Genomic DNA, 22,268 nt, shown 5'->3' with positions numbered 1-22,268 from the left:
AAGCCTGGTTGAAATTCTGGTTTTTGTTTTTATTCTTTTTGTATCAGTTGTATGACAACAGTTGAAGAGAGTGGGCATAGGCAGGGAAGGATGAGAAAGAAGAAAGTGAGAGGAAAGAGCTGACACTTACTTACCTCACTGGGGGAGACTTTATATGTGTCATTCCATTTAATTCTCAAAAAGATGTTATCAGATTGCTATTTTAAGCCCCAGTTTATAAATAAGAAAACTGAGGCTGAGAGAGATAAGAGCTAAGTTGCTTAAGTTTATGTCACAAATAATTAGCAGAACTGGGATTTGAATTCAGCCTTTCCCATTCTAAAAATCTCTGTTCTTTCTTCTGTACCATATGTTTGTCATAGTCAGGGTTACCCTCTATTTTGTGAAATGTGATATATCATCCCTTAAATGGATGTTGTTTAATTAAAAAATAATATTGAATACCAAATAATACATTTTAAAAATATTTAGTTATTTTTATTGAAGTATAGTTGATTTACAATGTTTCAAGTGTATAGCAAGTGATTCAGTTTTTATTTATATATATATATCTATATATATAGATACATATATCTCTTTTCCATTATAGGTTATTACAAAATATTGAATATATAGTTCTCTGTGCTATACAGTAGGTTGTTACCTGTTTTATATATAGTGGTGTGTCTCTTTTAATCTCAAATTCCCAATTTATCTCTCCCCACATCCCCTTTGGTAACTATAAGTTTGCTTTCTATGTTTGTGAGTCTATTTCTATTTTATAGATAAGTTCATTTGTATCCTTTTTTTAGATTCCATGTATAAATGATAAATTATCTTTTTCTGTCTGACTTAGTTCATTTAGCATGATAATCTCTAAGTCCATCCATGTTGCTGCAAATGGCATTATTTCATTCTTTTCTTTGGCTAAGTAGTATTCCATTGTGGTGTATATGTATCACATTTTCTTTGTCCATTCATTTCTTGATGCACATTTAGGTTGCTTCCATGTCTTGGCTACTGTAAATGGTGCTGCTATGAACACTGGGGTGCGTGTATCTTTTTGAATTAGAGTTTTTGTCTTTTCTGGAAAGATGCCCAGGAGTGGGGTTGCTGGATCGTCTGCCAAATCATGTTTGATAAATAGTTAAATACTGATTATAACTGTCTAATTCATGGTGCCATCATGGGTTTCATTTCCCTTTGGGTACTCAGTTACACAAGTGGGGGAGTTGGACTGCAGAGGAGGAGAACAGTACATTTTTTGACAATTAGTGTTTTGAATTATTGGAGAAACTTAAATGGGTTAATAGCTCCTTCAGCGACTTGCAGAATGGACGTCTTGTGTGTATGTCCATACAACTAATCACATAGACATCACATAGATGTGTTTTTATTTAATCAACAACCCCTCCTCTCCAAAGTTTGCTACAGTTCTCTAAAGCAGTGTCAACCAAATTTGCCTAATCATCTGAATTTCCCATGAAGACCCTTAGAAGACAGATTCCCAGGCCACTCCAAGGCCTCTCTATTCAGTATATCTGGGTTTAGTTTTGGCAATCCATAATTTTACATCATTTTGTAACCTCTGAAGGTAATTCTGATGATCAGCCAGCTCCACTACTCTAGGACTGATGGAATCCTAGGAATGAGGGATTGGATGTCTGAATCTTTGTCTCAGTCCTTCCTGGTCTTCCCTTACGTCTTTCAACCTGTCCTCTCCGTGAGTCCCTTGCAGTGGTCAGTGGGCACATTGTTCTTTGTCTTTGCTGAATGAGGCTGGGGGAGGGGGCACCTCCTGCACCACTCTGTGTATTTCCTCAGAGTCCAATACAGCAGTGCAAACACTTTCTGCCTTAATTGTAGTTGCTCTGGTTAGTTGTGCTTTTATTCCTATCATTGCTTTTTTTTTTTTTTTTTTGGCTTTCCTTTGCATTTGCAAAAATTCCTCAAATGACAAATCCAACTCTGACTCCTTCTGCTTTCTGTACAAAAGCGAGGTTCATAGACACCTAGGATTTAGATCATAAAAGGCTATCCCCTGTACCCTGTTATTCATCTCCCTGTCTTTTCCCACTTTTAAAAATGTCACTGCAACCATTAGCAACTAAAACTAAAGGGGCTTTGAACTTTGAAAGTTTGGTGGTCTCAGCCACCCATTAATTTAAATCTTTCTTCACCTTTCAGGGTTTATATTATCCTAATATAACAGGCTTGTAAATATACATATATAACCACACTCAACCCACATCATTTTTTTCAGTTCCTCTCTCTTCTATAGTATAAATTAAAAAAAAAATTGATCTCAATGGCGTTTGTCACTATCACTGACTTTTGGTAAAAAAGCTAGTTACTACTCCCTTAGGATGAGGTATTTTTCTTTCTTTCTCTTAGGTGAATTATGACAAAAATGTATGATGTGTAAAGATGTCAGCATATCCCATATTAGAATTAGGATTCACTAGGTTCTAACAGAGAAAGCAGCAGATACAGGATCTAAGAGAAGAGACAACATTTAACATCCTGAGTAGAACAATAAAACATTTATTACTATGAATCTGTTTAGAATTACTGTGTCTTACTGTCAAAGAGGAATGTAACTGACAACAAATAGGGAGTCAGGACATTGGAATGACACTTATGACAAAATATGGCCACCAAGTTGGGATTCATTAGATGAGAAATAGTGACTTAGACTATAATGCAATATACTTTTATAAGCCATTAAAATTAGAGGTGAAAAAGGAAGCTCTATTAAATTACTTGGGGCAGTATCTTTCTGCCTCTACAACATTAACAGAGCACACTTCACAATAGATGTCTCAAGAAATTTAACTAACCATTCATTTAAATCCAAAGTGGATAAGCTGCGATCATATAATTGCATTTTCTGTCCTAGGGTAGACTGGCCCTAAGGAGCACGTCTAAATCTTGTTTTCAAGATCAGAATTGCCTTTTGTGACAGCACCTCTTTACCAGCCTGTCCTTCCAACAGGGACAAGCACTTCAGAGTAGGGGCAAGCATGCCTAACAGGTAAAAGACAGCAGGACACTCTCCAGAAGTCTTGTGAACTGTTCAAAGTCATGGTCTGTTGGAAACAACAGAGATTATGCTATTTCAGAAAGGCAGTTTGGTTTCAAGGAAATTAAGACTCCTTTACCAACCCCTTTAGTGCCCTTCTCCTAGAGAAGAGGGGTAAAGTGGGCATTCGTGATAGACGAGAGAAGAGAATCTACTCGTGGTTCTTTAAAAGCACTGCCTGCCCCACGCCCTTGGCACTTACCAAGAGCTACCACATACTATTTATTGTGTAAACATTGTCTCTCTTCCCAACTAGACTGAAAGCATCCCAAAGGCAGGGACCAGGGCGAGCTGTCTGGGCATCACTAGCACCTTCTGTGAGCCCTGTTCAAATGTTTGCTGTAAATGCTAGTGATGTTGCTAAGTAGATAAGTAAGTTAGTTAATTAATAGAATTTAGAAAGGCCAAAGGATCCAATTTTCTCTAAAAATTGAGCAGTTGATTCTTTGTCTTAGTTAATGTGAGGCAGATCCCTTCTCTGTAGGAGGAATAAATGCAAAATCAGTAAAAAAACATATATATATGTGTGTGTGTGTGTATAGTATCAGTTTATTTATATAGACATCTGTTTGTTTAGAAAACAAAGCATAAAATCATCAGACTGTTTACATAAGCCAATACTGAAAATTCATCTTCACCTTCTCAGATCTTTTTTGGTCGAAAGTTAGGCCAATTAAATCAGCATTTACCAGAGTATGGACTGTAGAACTGGTCTTGTTTGCTGTTAATAGTTATTACAGTTAAAATTGTTCCATGGTTTAATAATTTCAGGGAATTTGGGGTAAAATAAGGTTAAAAGAGATTTCTTTATTATAGAGTTTCTCAAAGTTTTAACAGTATGCCAACATGCTTTATGAAGCTTCAGGATTGGAAGGCAGATGGTATGGATTTACTAACTTCATGTAACTCTTCTTATGGGAAAACTAAGGGATTGGTGGTCTGAGGAACACACTTTGGGAAGTATGCTGACTCAGACACATTCTGATGCAGGCTTCTTCTGTTAGACACATTTCACCATTGAAGACCTGTATTGAACGACCTGCAATTCTGTAAAAACTTCCGGGAATGGTGGTTCTCAGTGCTGGCTGACCATTCGAATTGGCTGGGAGCTCTAAATATGCCAGCGCCTAGTCCCCAGCCCAGGCCAGTGAAGTCAGGGTCTCTGAGGGTGAGTCTTCTGATCTATGCAATGGAAGTAATACTGCCTACCTCACAGGGTTGTCCTGTGACAAATGAGATCGTGTGTGTAAAATGCTTTCTCTGGTGCCTGAAACAAAATTTGGTCTTTGAAAAGAAATGTTTCTTTCTGGGGAGAGGGTAGAATTTCAATTTCAAAATGTAGACGATATTATGAAAATAGAAAATCACTGTTTGGCTGCCACGGTTTTGCATTCATAGATGCTAAAATTAGAAGGTAGATGTGTAAAGAGAAACAAGATGTTTGCATAGTCTCATAGTATTTCCCCACAATATACTTATTAATTTACAAAGGGGAAGCGGTAACTTCAGCAGTGGAAGAATCTGCGGACCCCATCTTAACTAAGTGAAGAAAGATAACCTCACCAATAATTAAGGTGTATCAACATCACACACCCTGATCTCGTGCACTGGGAGGAGCCCATTGAAGCTCCTGTAGTATTCTCGCCAAAAAATACATTATCTGGGTTTACCTACGAGGAAACATAGGCAAGCCTAAATCAAAGGATATTTTACAAAATAACTAGCTAGTACTCCTCAAAAGTGTCAAGGTCATGAAAGAAAAAAAAAGACAGACTAAGGAACTGTCCTTGATCAGATGAGATTAAGGAACCATGACAACCAAATGTGATGCATGAGCCTCACTTGCATCAAGGACCAGAAAAGGGATATTGTGGGACAAGTGGTGAAAATCTAATAAGTTCTGTAGGTGATGCATTTTTCAATGTTATTTACCTGGTTTTGACAGTTGTGCTCTGGTTATGTAAGATGTCAACATTTGGGGATGAGGGGTGATGGAGGAATGAAATGCTGCACTATTTTGCAACTTTTCTGTAAGTTTGAAAAATTTGAAAAATGAAAAATTAAAACAAATTTAGTGTTTCTTTACTTCTTTCTCATTCTGGCACTTTGGAGACAATAGAATCAGTGTTTCTCCCTCTAACATAGTTTGAGTACAGGGGAAATAGGCCCCCGTACAGTGTAATGTATATTAAGTATAGTGAAAAAGAGGCTCAAGATGCACATTTCAGCAAGCCTTTCGTGTGATTTGAATAAATGTGTTCGCTAAATAAATGTGGCTAGAGAATCTGGTGGAGGAGGAAAAACAAAAGAGATCCTGGAAAGCAGAGGGTAGGAGCAGAGGAGGTGGTGAGAAGGAATTAGGAGCTGCTGGAGACGGGTTTTGGAAGGAGTTCTTGAATAAGGGGTCGGTGGCGGGCAGACAGTTGTGGGGGTAAGAAATAGCGCTGAAGGTCCTGAGGACGGCAGAGAAGGGACAGACACATTTAAAGATGTTGTCCGGACATTATATGTTTATGTCTTCCTTGATACTTGCCTGTGAGGCTGCAGTAGAGATTTTGATTTTTTTTTTTTCTAATTTATTTTCCTTTGAATATTGCTCTATGCTGAGACTTACCCTCGGAGATCCAGGTTATAGTCCTGTTATCTTGTGACACAGTACAGATCATGTGCCTTTTTTGCAAGACAGACGACGTAACCATTTACCTGGTGGCCCCTTGGCCTTATGGGAAAAAGTGGTTTGGCCCTGCAAACTCACAGCCCCGAAGGACCGTGCGGTGTAGTTAGTTCCCTGTTGCTGGGCACGAGGGACGACCACCACCAGTAGACCTGAGGGGAGTTGCCGGTGTGCGGAGGAGCGGTGTGGGGCCTCTCACAGATTGTCTTCACTTGCAATGTCCGACTGTTTTTTCCCAATCATTTTCAGGACTGGAAGCCAGAAATGAATCTGCAGGAACACAAGGGTAGATGAATGAGCACTGCAGTCATTTTAAATGCCTCTGACATAAACTTTGAAATGTCCAGAAAAGCTTATCCTTGTGGGTTAGTTTAGTCTTTCATTGTCCGTGAACCATTTTCCGATTCTGTAAGTTGTAGATAGCTGATGGCACCGATGCACGTGATTCTTGTCCATGGACATGCAAATGAATTCACCCTGTAGTGTACAGTTGACCCTCCCATCCACCCTTGTGCAGAAGCCAGTTTTGAATCCATTAAGCAAATTCATTCTGGTATTTCTGATGGGCTGTATATATGTGTGCACTTTAAATTGTTCTTTGAATTGGTTGGAATTTCTTACTCTTCCCTCTTAATTAATAATTTGAATAAAATCTTTGACAAGTGTTTATTTATATGTATATTAAAGTCATGTTATATATATGTATAAATATCCATACATTATCATATACATTGTTTAATACTGGAGAATGAGCAAATTCTTCAGAGTTTACCTAGCCATAGTAGATACTTCCCTTCTGTTATTTACTCATCCTGGTAAAGTAACTCTATTGGGCATCATCCTTTAACAGCTATTAATTACAAAGGGTCTTTCCAGTAGCCTCTCTATGATATAACTGAACAAAGTCACTTGAAATCAACATTTTGAAGGGTATCTTGTAGGATCTTCTGGGCCAGCACTATTGTAGAATCTTTTGAACTTAGCCATGTACGTCTGTTGATTGCACACTCCCACCCCCACCAGTGTCTCACCTATCACTGGGGATATGAGCCCTACTGTAAAGTTGAAGACTGCTTTGAAATTCCATTTGTCCTTCAAACTCAAAATTTCCCTAATTATAGGTTGTACCCCCATCTTGGCTTTACCTTTGTGAAGTACAGACTCAGTTTCCTTTTTACTTCTCCCACCGGCTGCTTAGATCTTTTCTTTAGTAGCTTTGCATGTAGGTATCGGATGCGCTCCCTCTGCACGTTTGGGTAGAAGGATGCAGACACCAGGATTTTAAGTTGCATCAGGATGGAGGACAACAGTCCTAGCATCACTAGTATCACAAGAATAATACTGAGGGGAATCCAGGTCTCAGACAGAAGGAGCTTTGGTTTAGGGATGCACTTGGGTTCAAACAGAGATATATTAAAGGAAGAATCATGGATGATGTCTTGAGTTCCTTGTTCCTAAAATGAAAGAATAAAATCATCAAGATCCATGCCATTTTTGTAGTCTGTCCTTATCTTCCTCAATACCGCCCTGCAGCATATAGCATTTATCTTAAAATACGCAGGGAGCTTTGGCTGAAGGAGCTATCACAGCTCCTTTTATGTGCTATGATCGGAATAAAGGTGAAGGGATGAGTTTTGTTTGTCGCCATTGCAGTGTTTTCCAAAGTGGGTTTGTAGATTTCTTTGAGAGAAGGATATCAGACAAGGTTGTCTGCTCTGTCCTTTCTTTAGAGCGGCACAATGCCCAGGAGACTGTTGAAGACTCATAGAAGAAGGCAGAGAATCCGTTTAACTTCAGCCAACAGTTCTCCTAATAATGTTGACCATATAACCCATTTTTATGGAACCCTTGTTTCTACACTTCAGAGCATGTGGGACTAATGAAAGATGGTTTTAGCTCGACTCGGGGAGAAGTTTTTTTGGAACAGAGCCCCTCAAGACCCAGTCATTTCCTCCCCATCGTAACAAAACACCTGGTCAGCAGACCACAAGGTCCTCAAGATGTGGAGACATTAAATTATGTTCTGAATCAGCCTAGAGCTTGGGGTGGTGTGGGGGAGGAGGAAGAACTGTTCTTGGTGGAAGAATACCAGGAATAGTGTATTTACTGAAAGCGGCTCTAACATCCTATCTACAGAGATCTCAAAAGCGGACATTGCCTCACTCCTCTTGGATGCTAAGAGGGGTGCATTCCTTTTCCACTTGAAGGCAAGAGAATAAACCAGCTGCCCTCATCAAACTGACCCAGAGGGCAGGTGACCTAGAGCCACCCAGACAAGGCACCAGCAGGAGAAACATGTGCTGATTCAGCTCTTTCATTTCCCCTGACCTGAGAAAGTCATACAGTCTCTCTCGGTGGATTTGTTTTCCAATTTGGTAAAACAGGAATTAATGGACCAGATCCTGCCCAGGAATAAACTGCTCCCAGTGTAAATTAAGCACCTTGGGGATGGAGCATTAACCTTATAGACTGGAGTACTTAGTAAGTTATTATCACCCCAGTACCCCAGAGCCCTGGGGCCGGGAAGAGGTAAATGACTTCTGAAAAGGACCCAGGCACACCCAGAGAATACCACACATCTTGGATCTACTCCAGTACCTGTGAAAAAAAATCCAGAAACCCCAAACCTGGGACGTCTATGCAAATACCAAGTCAAATCTGCAGTTTCTCCAGCACTGTGGCTAAAGCAGTAGAAGGCATTTGTGTGGCCTCTCCTTGTCTTATTAAAAAGACAGTTTGCCTACGATTAAATAGATTTCAGTCCCCAGAGCACAGGCATGCACTCTTTTTAATACTGTTGAAGAAACAAACACATCGATTGAGTCAGTGATGAGAAATCCTGCAATAAGAAAGCAGCGGGAATCCAGTCGCAGGGGGCCTGGGGGTGGGGTGGGGAGTTACTTAGCCTAGGAATCTGATTGGGCATTTTGCAGTCAGGAGTCAGGGCTTTACAAAGTTTGGGTCCACACTTTTGTACGGGCTTGGTGAAGGGGAGTATGGAAGATAAATAAACTCTCTCAAAAATACCGAACAATATACTAAATAGACCCTGGTGTATTAAAATGTGTTTACCTCTCTTAAGTAAACAATTTGCCAAGACGTCATTGATTAATGGCAGGAAGACTCGCTGTGGTATCAGATGGTCCTGAAAAGGTTAACGCAGACTAACCCTGGGCACATAGTAGGTGCTCAGTAAGTAGCAACTATAGCTATTTTTCCTTACAATGCCCACCTATCCGGCCAGCTCTTTTTGGGTCGTTTTCTATCTTTCTTCTTTTTTTTAAAATCGTATGGAAGTGGGAGAAAAATATTGGCAAAACTTTGAGCCAGTGTTTCTTCTCTTGCTTGACTTCTCCTTTGCAAATCTACAGGAGAGACCAGGAACCTCCAAGGGCACCCTGGGATCAGGGCAGGGCACTGCCAGTCACGCAGAAGCCGGCTGCTGGTGGCACAGCCTCCCGGGCTCGGCAGGAGAGAGTTTGAGACGCGCTCCCACAGTCTGGCACTCACATCTGTTCCGGCGCCCACTGCCCTGCTGTCACTGCGAGTGTGCATGGCGGCCTCCCCCGCCCGGACGTGAGCCCCCTGATGACAGCCCTCATGGGCTAGGCATCTCTATGTCCTCCGGACCCCGCAACACCCAAACGTGTATTTGTCAGGACACTGTCATTGGAAAGCTTCTGTGCCTTTTTTTGGAAGGCAGAGCTTGCTTTTTTCCCCTCTTCTGTCTTAAACAGTGAGAATTCACAAAACAGGCAAGGGGATTGGCTGAGAGAAATAAATGAGAAAGGAGCTAAAAGAGAAAGAAGGAGAGGAAGAACTGAGGGAAAGATCAAAAGGGGGAATACAGGAGGAGGGTGGGCTATGGGGGAGGGGAGGAGAGCAGCCCTTTTACTAGCGACTCCCCCAGGAGCAAGCCGGTCTGAAAATCTTGTTTGGCTTTCATTTGAAGCACTGCTTCCATTATCCACCCTGCTCCAGTATCTAGAGCAACGGGGTTCTTGTAATTAACTGAAGTCTTCAGGAAAGCGGCGTGCTCAAAGTAATCAACTCTGAGAGCAGCCCAGGACTAGGAGGGGCAGGGCCGGGCAGCACCTGCTGAGCCAGGAGAGAAGGGGAGGGAGGGGGTGGATGCAGCGGGGGGGGGGGGGGGGAAGTGGGGTGAGTGGGGTTTCCAGGGAGGGTTTCCCTTTCTGCCCTTCCGCTCTAAGATTTCCCCAGCAGCTACCTATTGTAGCTGCATAAAGAGGAGAAGAATCAGACACTTGAAAATAGAGGATGGCACTTTCACCAGCCCAGGCTGGTGCACCCCACCCAGCATGTTCACACACACACACACGCAGACTCGCACATGCACACGCACACAACTACACACACTCCATGCACACAGACACACATGCCACACACACATGTACCACCTAGCTCAGCTTCACAATGTCTGGGTTTAAAAAAAAAACTAAGATGAGTATCTGACCATATCCAGATCCTCTGGAATGTCCACAGAATCATACCTTTCCACAGGGCAAAATGGAAAAGAGAAAAAAATGGGATGAGCAAAAAGTCTTCTCTGTTGGAACATGGCTGCCACAGGAAGCTAATACGGTGACCAAAGATGTTCAGAATGTTAATCACACTCTAACATGGGGATTTCAACTCAGTTTAACCAACGTTTTTGGGCTCTTCCTACATGCCAGGCACCGGGAATCCAGAGGTGAGTAAGACACTGCCCTGCCTTGGGAGGTTCACGATCTTTTGCAAACAGACCAGCAGACAGCCAGGACACATGGTGAGAAGGGCCTGGCAGCGCATACCTCTCTGTGCAGCTTCAAGTGAAACTCGAGCCCTGGCAAGCTTTGGAAATGTTTGCCCATGGAGAAAATGAGCTGATACAGCAGATAATCTATGGCTGCAAACAGCACCCAGATGTAGAGATGGGTAAGTACTGGGAGGAAAAACAGCCCCAGGTTTTTCCTGTCTTTCGGAGTCAGCCAGAAAGATGGGATGACAGTGTACTTCTTTCTTTCCTTCTTATTCAGCGGGAGGACACAGGGCCTTTGCTCATGCCTCTCCCTTTCATCAAACTCAACAAACTGTCTGGTGATGTAGACATTCTCAAACTTTGCACCACGAGGGTCCAAAAACCGCTTCATGAAGAGGCCAGTGCCGAGCAGCATCAGCAGAAGCCCTGTGAAGGCAAGTAGCTGCCGGCCCACAGAGGACACCACCTCTGTTGCCGTCACCATCTGGTACAAGACACCCAGGGCTTTGTCTGTAGTGTCATTGAGCTGTGTTTCCAGGGCTTGGCTGGGACTGAAAAGAGAGACCGCCAGGGTCTGGTTCCAAGAAACAAGGTCATCAAATAGACTTAGGTGAGTAGCAAGGCCATATATCCACTGAATTGCTTCAATATATTTTTTCAAAAGTGGGAAATGAATGGAAAAGCTCTTTGCCCTTAGGTTGCAAGTCATACTGTCCAGGAGACTTTTAAAGTTGTGAAAAATGTTTTCCACATGTCCAAAGATTACTATCCCTGTGCCAGCAGCAATCAGAGCGTTCCTGCCCTCACGCAGGCCACATGAGAGGAAGAAGAGCAGAAGGAAACATCGCGCGTGTCTGGAGCAACACAGCAGAGCCCACATGACCATCCAGGAGGCGATGAAGGCTATCAGTGAGGATGGAAGCCAGTAGAAGGCCACAGAGAGGAGGCCTACGGAAGTGAAGGCAACAAAACAGCAAACTCCCAAATGTTGAGTAAAGCCTATCCATCCAGGGCTTCTTGGAGACACATAAATCCCCCAAAGACTTAAGAAGATGTTGGTGCCTGACTTCCAGACACCCATGCTCCCTGTGTCCCTGGAAATGAAAAAGAAACCAGGTTGAGATGCTGCCTTTGAATGTCTTCTGTCACTTTGGAAAGGACATGATGGCAGATTGATTGCAAAAAATGGCCATAATTCTTTACCATTCTCAGTCTCCACACTGTTAGCAAACCAAACGTGGGTCTGCTCACCCAAACACAGTAGAGCCAATCCACTGATGCCGGATTGTGGTGAAGGAAAGCACAGAGTTTACTGCAAGGCGCCCAACATGAGGCCAAGCAAGGAGAATGGGCAGCTCATGCTCAAAAGACCCAAACTCCCCAGTGGCTTTCGGGGGAGGGTTTTAAAGGCAAGATGAGGGAGAGGGTTGCAGGTGCCTGATCAGCTAGTGTCCATCCTTCCGACTCGTTGATGGTGAGGTAACAGGGTGATGTTTTGGGGGTTGACGTTGTCAACTTTCTGGTTCCAACAAGTCTGTGGTCTATGTTGTGGTGGTCAGCAAGCAGTTAACTTCTTCTACCTGGTGGTGGTTTTAATATCTGCCAAACAGTTCAAGGATATGTCTCAGGATATTATCTACAGCCCTTGAGGAGGAACTAAAGGTCCTTGACTTTGTTTTATGGCTAAACTGTTACTCTTGTTTCTTGCTTGACTGGTTTCCTTTGTTTCTGCATTTTCTCGCCTCTCTGATTAAATTTGCTCCTTGGTACTCGGGGAAGGCCTAGGAGACTAAAGCGTTTCTACAGAGAAGAGATGGAGGACCTGGGGGATCTGTCCCTGGGATGGCCCTGCAGGGTCCTGCTCAGTTTCAACACCTTCTTACGATGTGACTTCACAGCTTCTCCCATCGAGAAGTGAGAGAAATAGAATCTGTCAAGTGGCAGGGTTTATCTCTACAACCCTTGAATTCAAGATGCCTAAGACATCGTTGGCCAATAGAATGTGGCAGAAGTGACACTATGCCTATCCAGAGTCTATGATTCCCACCTGCCTCTCTCTTGGAATCCCATTACTAACTTTTTTTTTGCCAAGTCCAGGTGTATTAGCCTCTATTGCTGTTGTAACAAATTTCCACAAACATAGTGACTTATAGAAACATGTATTTATTCTCTCACAGTTCTGGAAGTCAGAAGTCTAAAATGGGTCCAAGGAGGGAGGGTATAGCTCAAGTGGTAGAGCACATGCTTAGCATGCACAAAGTCCTGGGTTCAGTCCCCAGTACCGCCCCCCAAAATAAATAAATAAACTTAATTACCACCCCCCCAACAAAAACCCTAAAATAAATACATAAATAAAATCAGCTAGAAAATGTAAAGAAAAAAAAAAAGTCAATAAAATGGATCCAGAGGGCTGCATTCCTTCTGGGGGTTCCAGGGGAAGAGCCTTTTGCTTGCCTTTTCCAGCTTCTAGAGGCCACCTGTATTCCTTGGCTCATGGACTCTCCTCCATCTCAAAGCTAGCAGTGTTGCAGCTCCTTTTCTCTCTGGCCTCTCTCTGACATCTTTCATGACTGCAATCCTCCTGCCTCCCTCTGACAAGGACCTTGTGACTATATTAGGGCCACCCAGGTAATCCAGGATAATCGCTCCATCTCAAGAGACTTAACTCAAGCACACATGTAGAGTCCCTTTTTCCATGAGAGATAACATGGTCAGAGGTTCTGGGCATTAGGACATGGACATCTTTGAGTGGGGCTCGGCAGGTTATTCAGCCTGCCGTACCAGGTTGGGTTGCTGAGGCACATGACCAGTCTATTCCATTATCTCAGCCAATTGCCAAGCAACTGTCAGATGTGTGAAGGAGGGCATCCTAGACGCGCCAGTCCCCAGTCACCAGCTGATTACAGACACTTGAGCAATAAGAAATATTGATTACTTTAAGCTCCTGAATTCTGTGCTGCTTTGTTAGGCCGTGATTGTTCATTGAGAAAAGCAGCAATGCTATGTCGTGGGTCTTATTAATTGAAACCAACCTACAGTTGATGGACAGGCTCAAATTTTGATAAACCACATTATGTAAGATCACTTTTTGATAGTCATCTATTTTCTTGTGCTCTAACTTTACAGACAAGAAAGCAAATCTTAAATGGGGCTCCAGACTGAGGCCGTTGTATCTCAGCTCTAACCACTGTGCCTTCCCTCCCTTGCTCCTACCCTCTGAGGGCAGTTCTCTCCTGAGAGTCTTAAGAGGAAAACGAGAATATTTTGTCACTGAGTTAATCATCTTTTCTCTTTTCCCAGCTCTGGGATAACTAAAATAAAGCTGCTCTGGGGCTGCTCCGCCCTGTCAGTCATGGAGATTTAGGTCTGGGATGCACTCAGAGAGACTTGGGTTCATTTGGAACCATATGAAATGAATTTGAGAGATCTTGATTGACATGAAAATATCTGATGAGTATTGTACTGTATGTATGGAATTTTAATTTTAATGAAGACATTAGTCAATTTTTAAATACTCTCAAATAAATCCCTTCTCACATCAGGTGTTTTGGGGCTGGATTTGTGGAGTAGCTTAATACTGTTCAGGCCAGTGAATTACACTCGTAACGTGAGACAGGTGTCCATACATTGGCTAGAGGGCGTGAACTGAGCAACCCAATTCTCTTTCTGGGTTCAGCCTGAATGAGGTTAATGAAGGGGAGAAATGAGGTGGGGAAGTAGGCAGGTTAGGAGCAAACCTGTGGATATTTCTCCAGCAATAGTATAGAAGACTTGCTGTTCCTGGCACATAATCTAAATGGGAAAGTTCAGCTCAGAAAAGGGATACAGAGAGAAATTGTGTTGAAGAAGGGTCACTACCATGTGGGACTGGCCTGATTGGAGATTCAGGACCCTCCATAAGAGGATGTTCTTACTCCAGCAGGAGGAAGGGGAAATGGAATAACTGGTCATTAGAATGGGGATCAGCAAAAGAACATAGTTCTTTTCTCCTGCAGACTTGCTTCCTTCCAGAATTGGAGGTTGGTTTGAAGGTTGGCAGCGCTCCCGTGCACCGACTCCACTCCCACGCCTCTCTGACCCCCAGAAATCACTGATGGGCCCTGTGCTCCTGACCCTTCCCAGCATTGCCAATGTGAGTCAGACCTGCTTCACTGCCTGGGCAGGACCGGGTCAGTCAGTGGGAGCAGGCGAACAGTGGGCAGAACAGCCAGTACTCAAGCAGATCTCCTCCTGATGTGTCCCCATTTGCTTTCTTTGTCATGGCTATGGATTTGACCTCAAGCCATTATCTGACTAATTGGGACACTAATAGGTATTAATTGCCTATTATGTCTGAGGAGTACTTTACATATAGCATCTCCCTGCATCCTCCCTGAAGCCTCTGGAGACAGATGCTCTTTGCATTTCACACAATGGAAATTGAGGCTCAGAGTGCTTGCTGAAATGTGTCAGCGATCACCCAGAGTAGGTGGAACAGTGGGATTCAGACCAGATCTGCTTGGCCCCTGCACCCTGTCCAGATTCCAGGGCTCTGGGTTATATGACAGAATGTTCAGCTCATTGTATCTGCTGGAAACACATCACACTTTCTGCCAGTGACTGTTTAAGGGCTGATTTGTATATCACAAGCCCATTTCTATCTGCTCTCTCTCTCATCTTTTTTTTGCATCAAAATAGTTGACCCTATAAGCATGTTTCTCAAGTCAGCAGATTTTTCTCTAAAGCAAATCAGAAATCCCAGCTATTTTGTTTTTTCTAATATCCTCTATGAGGTACCATGTTGCTTGCTTCCTAAAAAATTAATAATGCATATTTTAGATTCATTTTCCCCCTTCATCCTTGTATAGTGTGTTCTTAATAAAGATGTTTCTCTGAAACTGAGAAATAGATTTATGGATACATTAAAATTTTAACATTTGGCAATAAAATCTAATAACAATTAAATAAGATACATGACTGCAATTTTGTCCTGTAAGAGGCACATGTTTTCTTAACAAGCAACAGATCTAATATTGTTCCTCTTTGTTTTTGTGCTAAAAACAGCACGTCACCAAAAGACTCCAAAACTTTCTGCAGCAAAAGGACTGAATGCCTTCTCTCCTATTTTATAGCTCAAGCCACAGAGGAGGGCTTTGGACCAAGAGCCCAGGGCTGGTGTTCCATTCTGTCTGTCCCGTCACTGGTTAATGTGACCTCGATTTCACCAATCTCTGTTCCTCATTTTCTCTACTTGAATAAAAGACCTGCCTGAGGTCCTTCCTGCAGAGGTTTAAGTAGGGGAGCTTTGGCAAGCACGTTAGATGCCCTGGGGATAAGGCACCCAGTAAATGCAACCCATTTCTTCTTGTTTCTTTTGCTGCCACAAAAAACCGAGAACTTCCCTTCTCTGAAGATCTTTAGGCAAGGACTGAGTGCCTCAATGATGGGAGGCTCAGAGGCAGGAGCTGGATTGCGCCACCTTCCGAGCAGTGATGTTTTACATGTTGCCTTTAGATGTCTGTTCATTTCTTTCCTGCAGAGGTATAGTCATTCTGCTTGCTGATCTTTCTTCAGATGGCCCCAATTCTTTCCTTTCAAATAAATCAGGGAATCAGGATTCAGAAAAGCTGGTTGCTTATTTCTTTCTCAAAGACTTTGTCAAGTGGATACCCAGATTCTTAAATTTTATCTTTAGAGCTGAAAGAAATCTTGTAGATCAGAGCTTCTTAAACTTGAGTCCGTAATCACTGGGTGTTGGTGGGGCCTCCTTGTTAAACTGTAGATTTTCATTCTGAAGGTCTAGAGTGGCACCTGAGAGTTTGCCTTCTTAACAAGTCCCAGGTGGTGCTGATGCTGCTCATCTGAGGACCAGACATTGGGTAGCAATCTCTAGAACTCAGGATTGTCTGATAGCGCTTTCAACGATGATAGAAATAGTCTACTATCTGCATGGCCAGCACTTGCCATAGGTGACAGTTGAGCCCTTGAATTAGGGCTGGAGCAACTGGAAAGTTGAATTTTTAACTTTATTTTAGTTAGGGTTTTTTTTTTTTTTTTTGCATTAAAAGATCCTCTTTTATTCAGGATTGTTGAATGGGAATTTCCTCCCCCAAGGCTTCACCTTACTGAGAGGAAGGGCATTTTATCAAGAAGACTGCCCTTTCTCTGCTCCTCCCTCCTTCTTGAGTGGTGGATTTGTTAGAAAGAACTGGGTAAACACACTGCCTCCTTTAACAGCTGATGGCTATAAGGCTGTCATATGACTTGCTTGTTTAGCTCTGTGGGCTCTTTCCCTATGGATAGACCTACAATTCCAGTTCTGACTGAGGCTGTGTGGGTAAGCTGTTTTTTTAATTGAAGTATAGTTGATTTACAGTGTTGTGTTAGTTTCAGGTGTACAGCAAAGTGATTCAGTTATACATATATATATGCACATTCTTTTTCAGATTACTTTCCATTATAAGTTATTACAAGATATTATAATAGTTCCCTTTGCTATATATTAGATCCTTGTTGTTTATCAATTTCATATACAGAAGTGTGTATATGTTAATCCCAAACTCCTAATTTATCCTTCCCTGCCATTTTCCCTTTTGGTAACCATAGATTGTTTTCTCTCTGTGAGTCTATTTCTGTTTTGTAAGTAAGTTCATTTGTATAATTTCTTTTTTTTTTAGATTCCACTATAATTGATATCATATAGCTAGTTGTCTCTCTCAGTCTGACTTACTTTACTTAGTATGATAATCTCTAGGTCCATCCATGTTGCTGCAAATGGCATTATTTCAACTTTATTTCGTTTTAATTAATTTAAATTTAAATAGTCATTCGTGGCTGGTGTCTATATACTGAACAGCACAGGTCTAGATGGCTGACACCTGGCTGGCTCATTTCCACAGATAAGGAAATGAAAGTCCAGAGAGGCTACTGGACTTACCAAGGCCACCCTGGCACTGGAGGTAGAGATGGGAGGGAAATCCCAGTTTTCCACCACAATGTGATACGTTTCTCATCACATCAACATCTCATCTCTGACTTTTCATGAACCCCGTTCTAAAATCCCTACCAAAGGTCCTAAGTAACAGAGTTAAAATGTCTCACCTACCAAATTTGCCTTCAGGCACCACAAAAATAATCAGAGAAGTGGACAAACTATAACCTTTGCCTCCATCCAAGAATTAGTAAAATAGTAATAGTAATAGATAATAGTTATCAAATTGGTACCAACTGCCTCTGTTATGGCATTGGATACACATTATTGCTAATCTTCATAGCAATTCTGTGCTATTATATCCATACATTTTAGATGAGGAGACTGAAGCTCAGAGAGGTTAAATAACTTGCCCAAGGTCATACAGTGAGAAAGTGGAAAAGCCAGGATTCTAACCCATATTTAAGTGGCAGTTGAGGGTTCAGGATAGGCAAATTTCTTGGAACATGATCTTCAAAGAGTAGCTTTTACATTTGGTTGAAACACATTCTCAGAATGCCAGTCACGTGCACCTCCTGAAACAGTGCTGATGTAAGCTCCCCTTGCATTGCCATCCGCAAGTGGCACCCTCCATCTCCTCAGTCAGCACAGCTTTACTGAACCATCCAGAGCTGACTACAGATCTCCATCCTGGGGTCAGGCCCATCCTGGTCTGAGGTCCAGGCTGCAAGGCACTCGTTCCCAACTGAACCATCTCTCCCAGGGTGGGGGGATGAGAGCTGCACTCAGTGTTGATCACTACCTTCTCTGTTGAACTAGGGGTCAGAGTCGGGGTTTCCCCCATGTTGGACAATTAGGCCAGTGTGGGCAGCACTGAGCATTTCAAATGCCTGCAGGGGTCAGGCAGACAATGTAAAGGGTGACAGAAATTGGGTCTTGAGGGGCCCGGTGAGCCCATGGCCCCAGTGAAGTTGCAGGAGCAGCAGCCCCAGCCCAGCAGGTTTTCTTCGAGTCTGTAAGCAGACCCAGTGTTGCCAGGGTTTCTGACTTTCTTCAAGAGAAGCCAGAGATCTAATTTGCTTTGGATGGCATCTCCGTATTAAAAAAAAAATTGGCTCAAATTATTTTTAAACAGTCTGACAATGACTTTGGCCACTGGTTGTCGGTTTGCAACCCTTGGTCTATGGGGAATCCTCACATGACTTCTTCCTCTTCCCTCTGCTGTCTCCCTCCTCACCTTGTCCTTCACTCATCTGATTACCTTTCCCTCTTTTTATCCCCTGGGACGTTTTAAAATCATGCTGTAGGCCAGTTTCAGGTCTCATGCATAAAGGTTGTTCTCTATGCCTTGGGAATATTTATTTTTGCCCAGAGATCTCTAACTCTATTTTATTCCTCTCATTTGTGCTACTGGATGGAGTCCCTCCCCCAACTCTCCATCGCTTCTTCCAGCAGCTCCTAAAAGGCTAACCTGATCCCTTTAACCTGCAGTTTCTCTTTATTATGTCTCCATTATCAGTAACATTTATCTCCAGACTCAACACTGGTGTCTCTGCAGGAACATGTACCTGCTTTTTGCTTTTATCAACAGCAATATCCCAAGAATAAGCACCACTTTTCTGCCTTTATCCCTAAACTACGGTTTGTGCCTCACCCGGGGGGGGGGGGGGGAAGAAACCACAGGAGAATATCACTGAGGACGCATCTCTCTTTCATGGGATGAAAGCAAGTTTTGTGTGGCTGGGTAGAAGGGAAGAAGTTAAGGAACAGGGCAATGGTGAGGAGCTCCTGGCCCCAGCCGGGAGCCGTACAGAACTGTGCAGCCTGTGTATCCAGCCTGAGCCCACACTTACCTGCTTTCAAGCAGAGCTGAGCTGTTGCCATGGGAAACAGAAGCGACCAGGCTTCTCCGTCAACCTGCACAGGCCAGCAGACACCGGCTGCAAGGTGCATACACAGTGGATTCAATTGTTTCCCCTGTGGGATGTTAAACATCAAGGGCAGCAGTAAAAGCCCTGGCGTGGAGGGCACAGGCTCCCGGCCCTCACCCCCACCCCCACCCCCAGAGCCCTGTTCGCCCACTTTGTTGGGGAATCAGGTAGACCAGTATTCCTGTGTTGTTCTGCGATTCTTTTGCGCAACTCTCAAGGTACAAAGAATGCATCCTTGCTTCAGATACAAGACCCAGCCAGCAGCCATGACAGTGATAATTAGAGCCTCCAAAATGGCTCACCCTGGAGCCTTCTAGATTGGAGGGATACTGAAGAAGCACATCACCAGAGCCGCTCCGGGGCTGACAGACAGACACCCACAGGTTCACTCCTTTTGCAAGTGCAGGAGAAAGCAATGCAGGACTGGAGGACGAGGACCTTGGGTGCTGTTCTATCCCTTCCTTCCCTGCTTGGGGAGCACTTGCCTTGTCTGACATCCCAAGATTTCCAGTAAGTGAGACCAGTGCCTTCCGACCCTGCTTCCCACGCAGAAGCCAGTGGCTTATGCTCAAGCCCAGATCCCATCTGCAGACACCCTGGGGAGAAATAAAGCCGACTGCCAATGCCGCTGTTCCTTCTCCGCGCCTCCAACCTGCTCTGCTAAGCCCCTGCGGGGACCTAGTCTGAACCCGTCAGCCTCTCTGACTGCAGGACTTGATGGCAATCTCATTTTAAAGGAAATTTGGACAGAGGGCAAGTGAAACAGAAAAAGAGCACAGGGCGAGGAGACAGGAGATCTGTGGTCTGGCCTGCGTGTGACCTTGGATAGGTCACATCATCTCTCGGGACCGCTCAGCTCAGCTCCCTTGGGCTAACCCAGTTCTAAAGGTCCTGCCAGCCCACAGTCTTGGAAATAAAGGCAAAGGAGAGCAGCAGAGGCAGCTCAGGGCTTTGGCATTTTGCAGCCACCCAGCATCCATAAGGCAGACAAAAGAATAGAGAATCTCTTGTCTTTTCTCTTTCTTTCTTTCTCTTTCTTTCCTTCTTTCTTTCTCTCTCTGTCTCTTTCTTTCTCCTCTTGAAAACTTGTAAATTGGTTCAGAACACACTGTTCTCTGAGCCTGCCAAAATAGCTCAAGCCGTGCAGAGAGGCGGAATGAAATCCTTATAACTTTGTTTTAATCGTTCTTGCCTTGGGAAAGCCAGCAAATGCCTTCCTCTCTGAAAGCAGCCTTCACACAAGAAAGGAAAGATTAATGAGAGCTACCGGGTAAACAGAGGAGCGCTTGCAGCACACTTCAGTCTGGCCAGGGGCTCGGCGCTGTCTGTGAGCCCGCCCTGCTCCTCTCCCCACCTGAGGCTTCGCTAACTGATCAACTCTTTAAAAGCCAGGGATGGCGCAGGTCCACACAGCTGTTCTGTTAAGAAGATGCTCAAGCTGCTGGCCTCCCTGAGGTGAGGGGATTCAGACCCCTAAGGCCAACAGTGACAGACTCTCCTTCTGATATTTCTGTACACGGATAAACTGTTGAGGGTAGAGGAGGGGGCTTAAAGTTTCCTCCGGTCTCAACTGTTTATTCCAGTTTACCAATACTTAATTTTTCCTTATAAAAAAAGCAATTTCAAAAACAAGATTATTTTGAAAGTTTACTTACAGGTTTCTCTCAGGTTCTTCTCTGAGTGCAAAAATGCCCTTCCCAAGGGCTCTGAGTCTTGATATAGAAAAGGAAAAAAGGAACCAGAAGTGACAGGCGGGTCACATCGCCATGAATCAACCTTAATTTCCCTGGAGAAGTGACTAAGTCATTTACTATTGACAAAGGGGATAATTGATGCAAAGGAACGACATATTTCTTTCTAGAATTTTCCTTGGAATACATGTTGCAGAAATCAGTTCTAGAAAATAATGAAACAGGATATTTTGAAACACAAGAAAGTGAGTTTTGAAAACTTGGATGGTCTCTCACCCTCTTTCTTCTCCTTCTCTCATTCATGCTCTCCACCCCCACCCTCCCACCCTGCAGTGGGACTGTGGGACCGAGACAAACATTCACCCTCCCCACTCCCATCTGCAGTCGAAGCGGCAGATTGCGTGAAGGAGCTACCTCTGCTTTGATGACCCAAGACAGGTGTAATAATCTGTGTCAGGTATCTCCATCTTGCTGGGACTTTCTGTCTTAGAAATTTAGCTTACACATCAAGAGGATCAGCTTGTGTGGTTGCAAGGAATTAGGAAAGCCTCGAAACGCTTCCTCAAAACTACTCTTCACCTTTTGTTTGAGGCTTATAATATAACTGCAAAAACTTTCATCTTAAAATTCATGCATTCCTGCCAGAATGCAAATATCCCTGGGAAAGGTCGATGTAAAGAAAAGTCTAAATAAGTAACTGCATAAATGGGACACTGAAAACTCATGTCAAATATGGTGAAGATACACAAACAGTTGATGTTTGGGAGACACAACTGTCCATCAATAAACCAGAGGGGTCCAGGAAATTTTGTGAGCAAATTAACATTACAAAAAAAACCCAGTGAGCATCACTGGAGTGGGTTGGAGGGGAGTGAGTAAGGGGCAGGGAGCTGAGGTAGGAGGTAGGACCAGTGTATTAGTCAGAGTTCTCCAGAAAAACAGAACCAATAGGGTGTGTGTGTGGAGAGAGAAGGAGGTTTATTCTAAGGAACTGACTCACATGGTTGTGGAGCTGAAGTCTAAAATCTGTAGGATGGGCCAGCAGGCTGGAGACCCAGGGCAGAGTTAATGCTGCAGCTGGAGTCCAAAGGTGGATGGCAGGCAGAAGGCCTCTTCCTTGGGGGACCTAAGTCTTTTTTTTTTCTTAAGGCCTTCGACTGATTGGACAAGGCCTCCCCCCTACACATTTGAGAGGGTCATCTGCTTAACTCATCGCCTGCTGATTTAAATGCTGGTCTTATC

The 22,268-nt window shown here is 43.5% G+C and overlaps 1 protein-coding gene across 2 annotated transcripts; it reads right to left on the bottom strand.

The window, feature by feature from the left end:
• Positions 1–3,848: 3,848 nt before the first annotated feature.
• On the bottom strand, positions 3,849–20,983 carry DCSTAMP (dendrocyte expressed seven transmembrane protein). Of its 2 annotated transcripts, XM_010955817.3 has the most exons (3): positions 10,547–11,586; positions 6,881–7,189; positions 3,849–6,005 (listed from the first exon to the last, which is right to left on the bottom strand). In XM_010955817.3, exons 1-3 carry the CDS (start codon positions 11,573–11,575, stop codon positions 5,931–5,933), a joined length of 1,413 nt encoding a protein of 470 aa, XP_010954119.2. In that variant the 5' UTR covers positions 11,576–11,586; the 3' UTR covers positions 3,849–5,930. The 2 variants fall into 2 exon arrangements, 1 of the variants encoding a protein (XP_010954119.2); XR_012502146.1 differs by lacking the exons at positions 3,849–6,005; positions 10,547–11,586 and adding an exon at positions 19,258–20,983 and having other exon boundaries at positions 7,061–7,189.
• Between the last annotated feature and the right edge of the window lie 1,285 nt (positions 20,984–22,268).

Source organism: Camelus bactrianus, chromosome 25 (genome assembly GCF_048773025.1).
Source record: "Camelus bactrianus isolate YW-2024 breed Bactrian camel chromosome 25, ASM4877302v1, whole genome shotgun sequence".
Taxonomy (NCBI): domain Eukaryota; kingdom Metazoa; phylum Chordata; class Mammalia; order Artiodactyla; family Camelidae; genus Camelus; species Camelus bactrianus.
This window is presented reverse-complemented; position numbering and strand designations above follow the sequence as displayed.

Bases quoted from the DNA above. Each gene is read 5' to 3' on its own strand.
- DCSTAMP (XM_010955817.3), bottom strand. From the start codon at position 11,575: ATGGGTGTCTGGAAGTCAGGCACCAACATCTTCTTAAGTCTTTGGGGG. The intron at 7,190-10,546 runs GTATGCGCTGCC...CTTTCATTTTAG, and splicing joins ACTTGAAGCTGCACAGAGAG to GAACAAGGAACTCAAGACAT. The intron at 6,006-6,880 runs GTAAAGCCAAGA...GTGTTCCTGCAG, and splicing joins TGAGTCTGTACTTCACAAAG to ATTCATTTCTGGCTTCCAGT.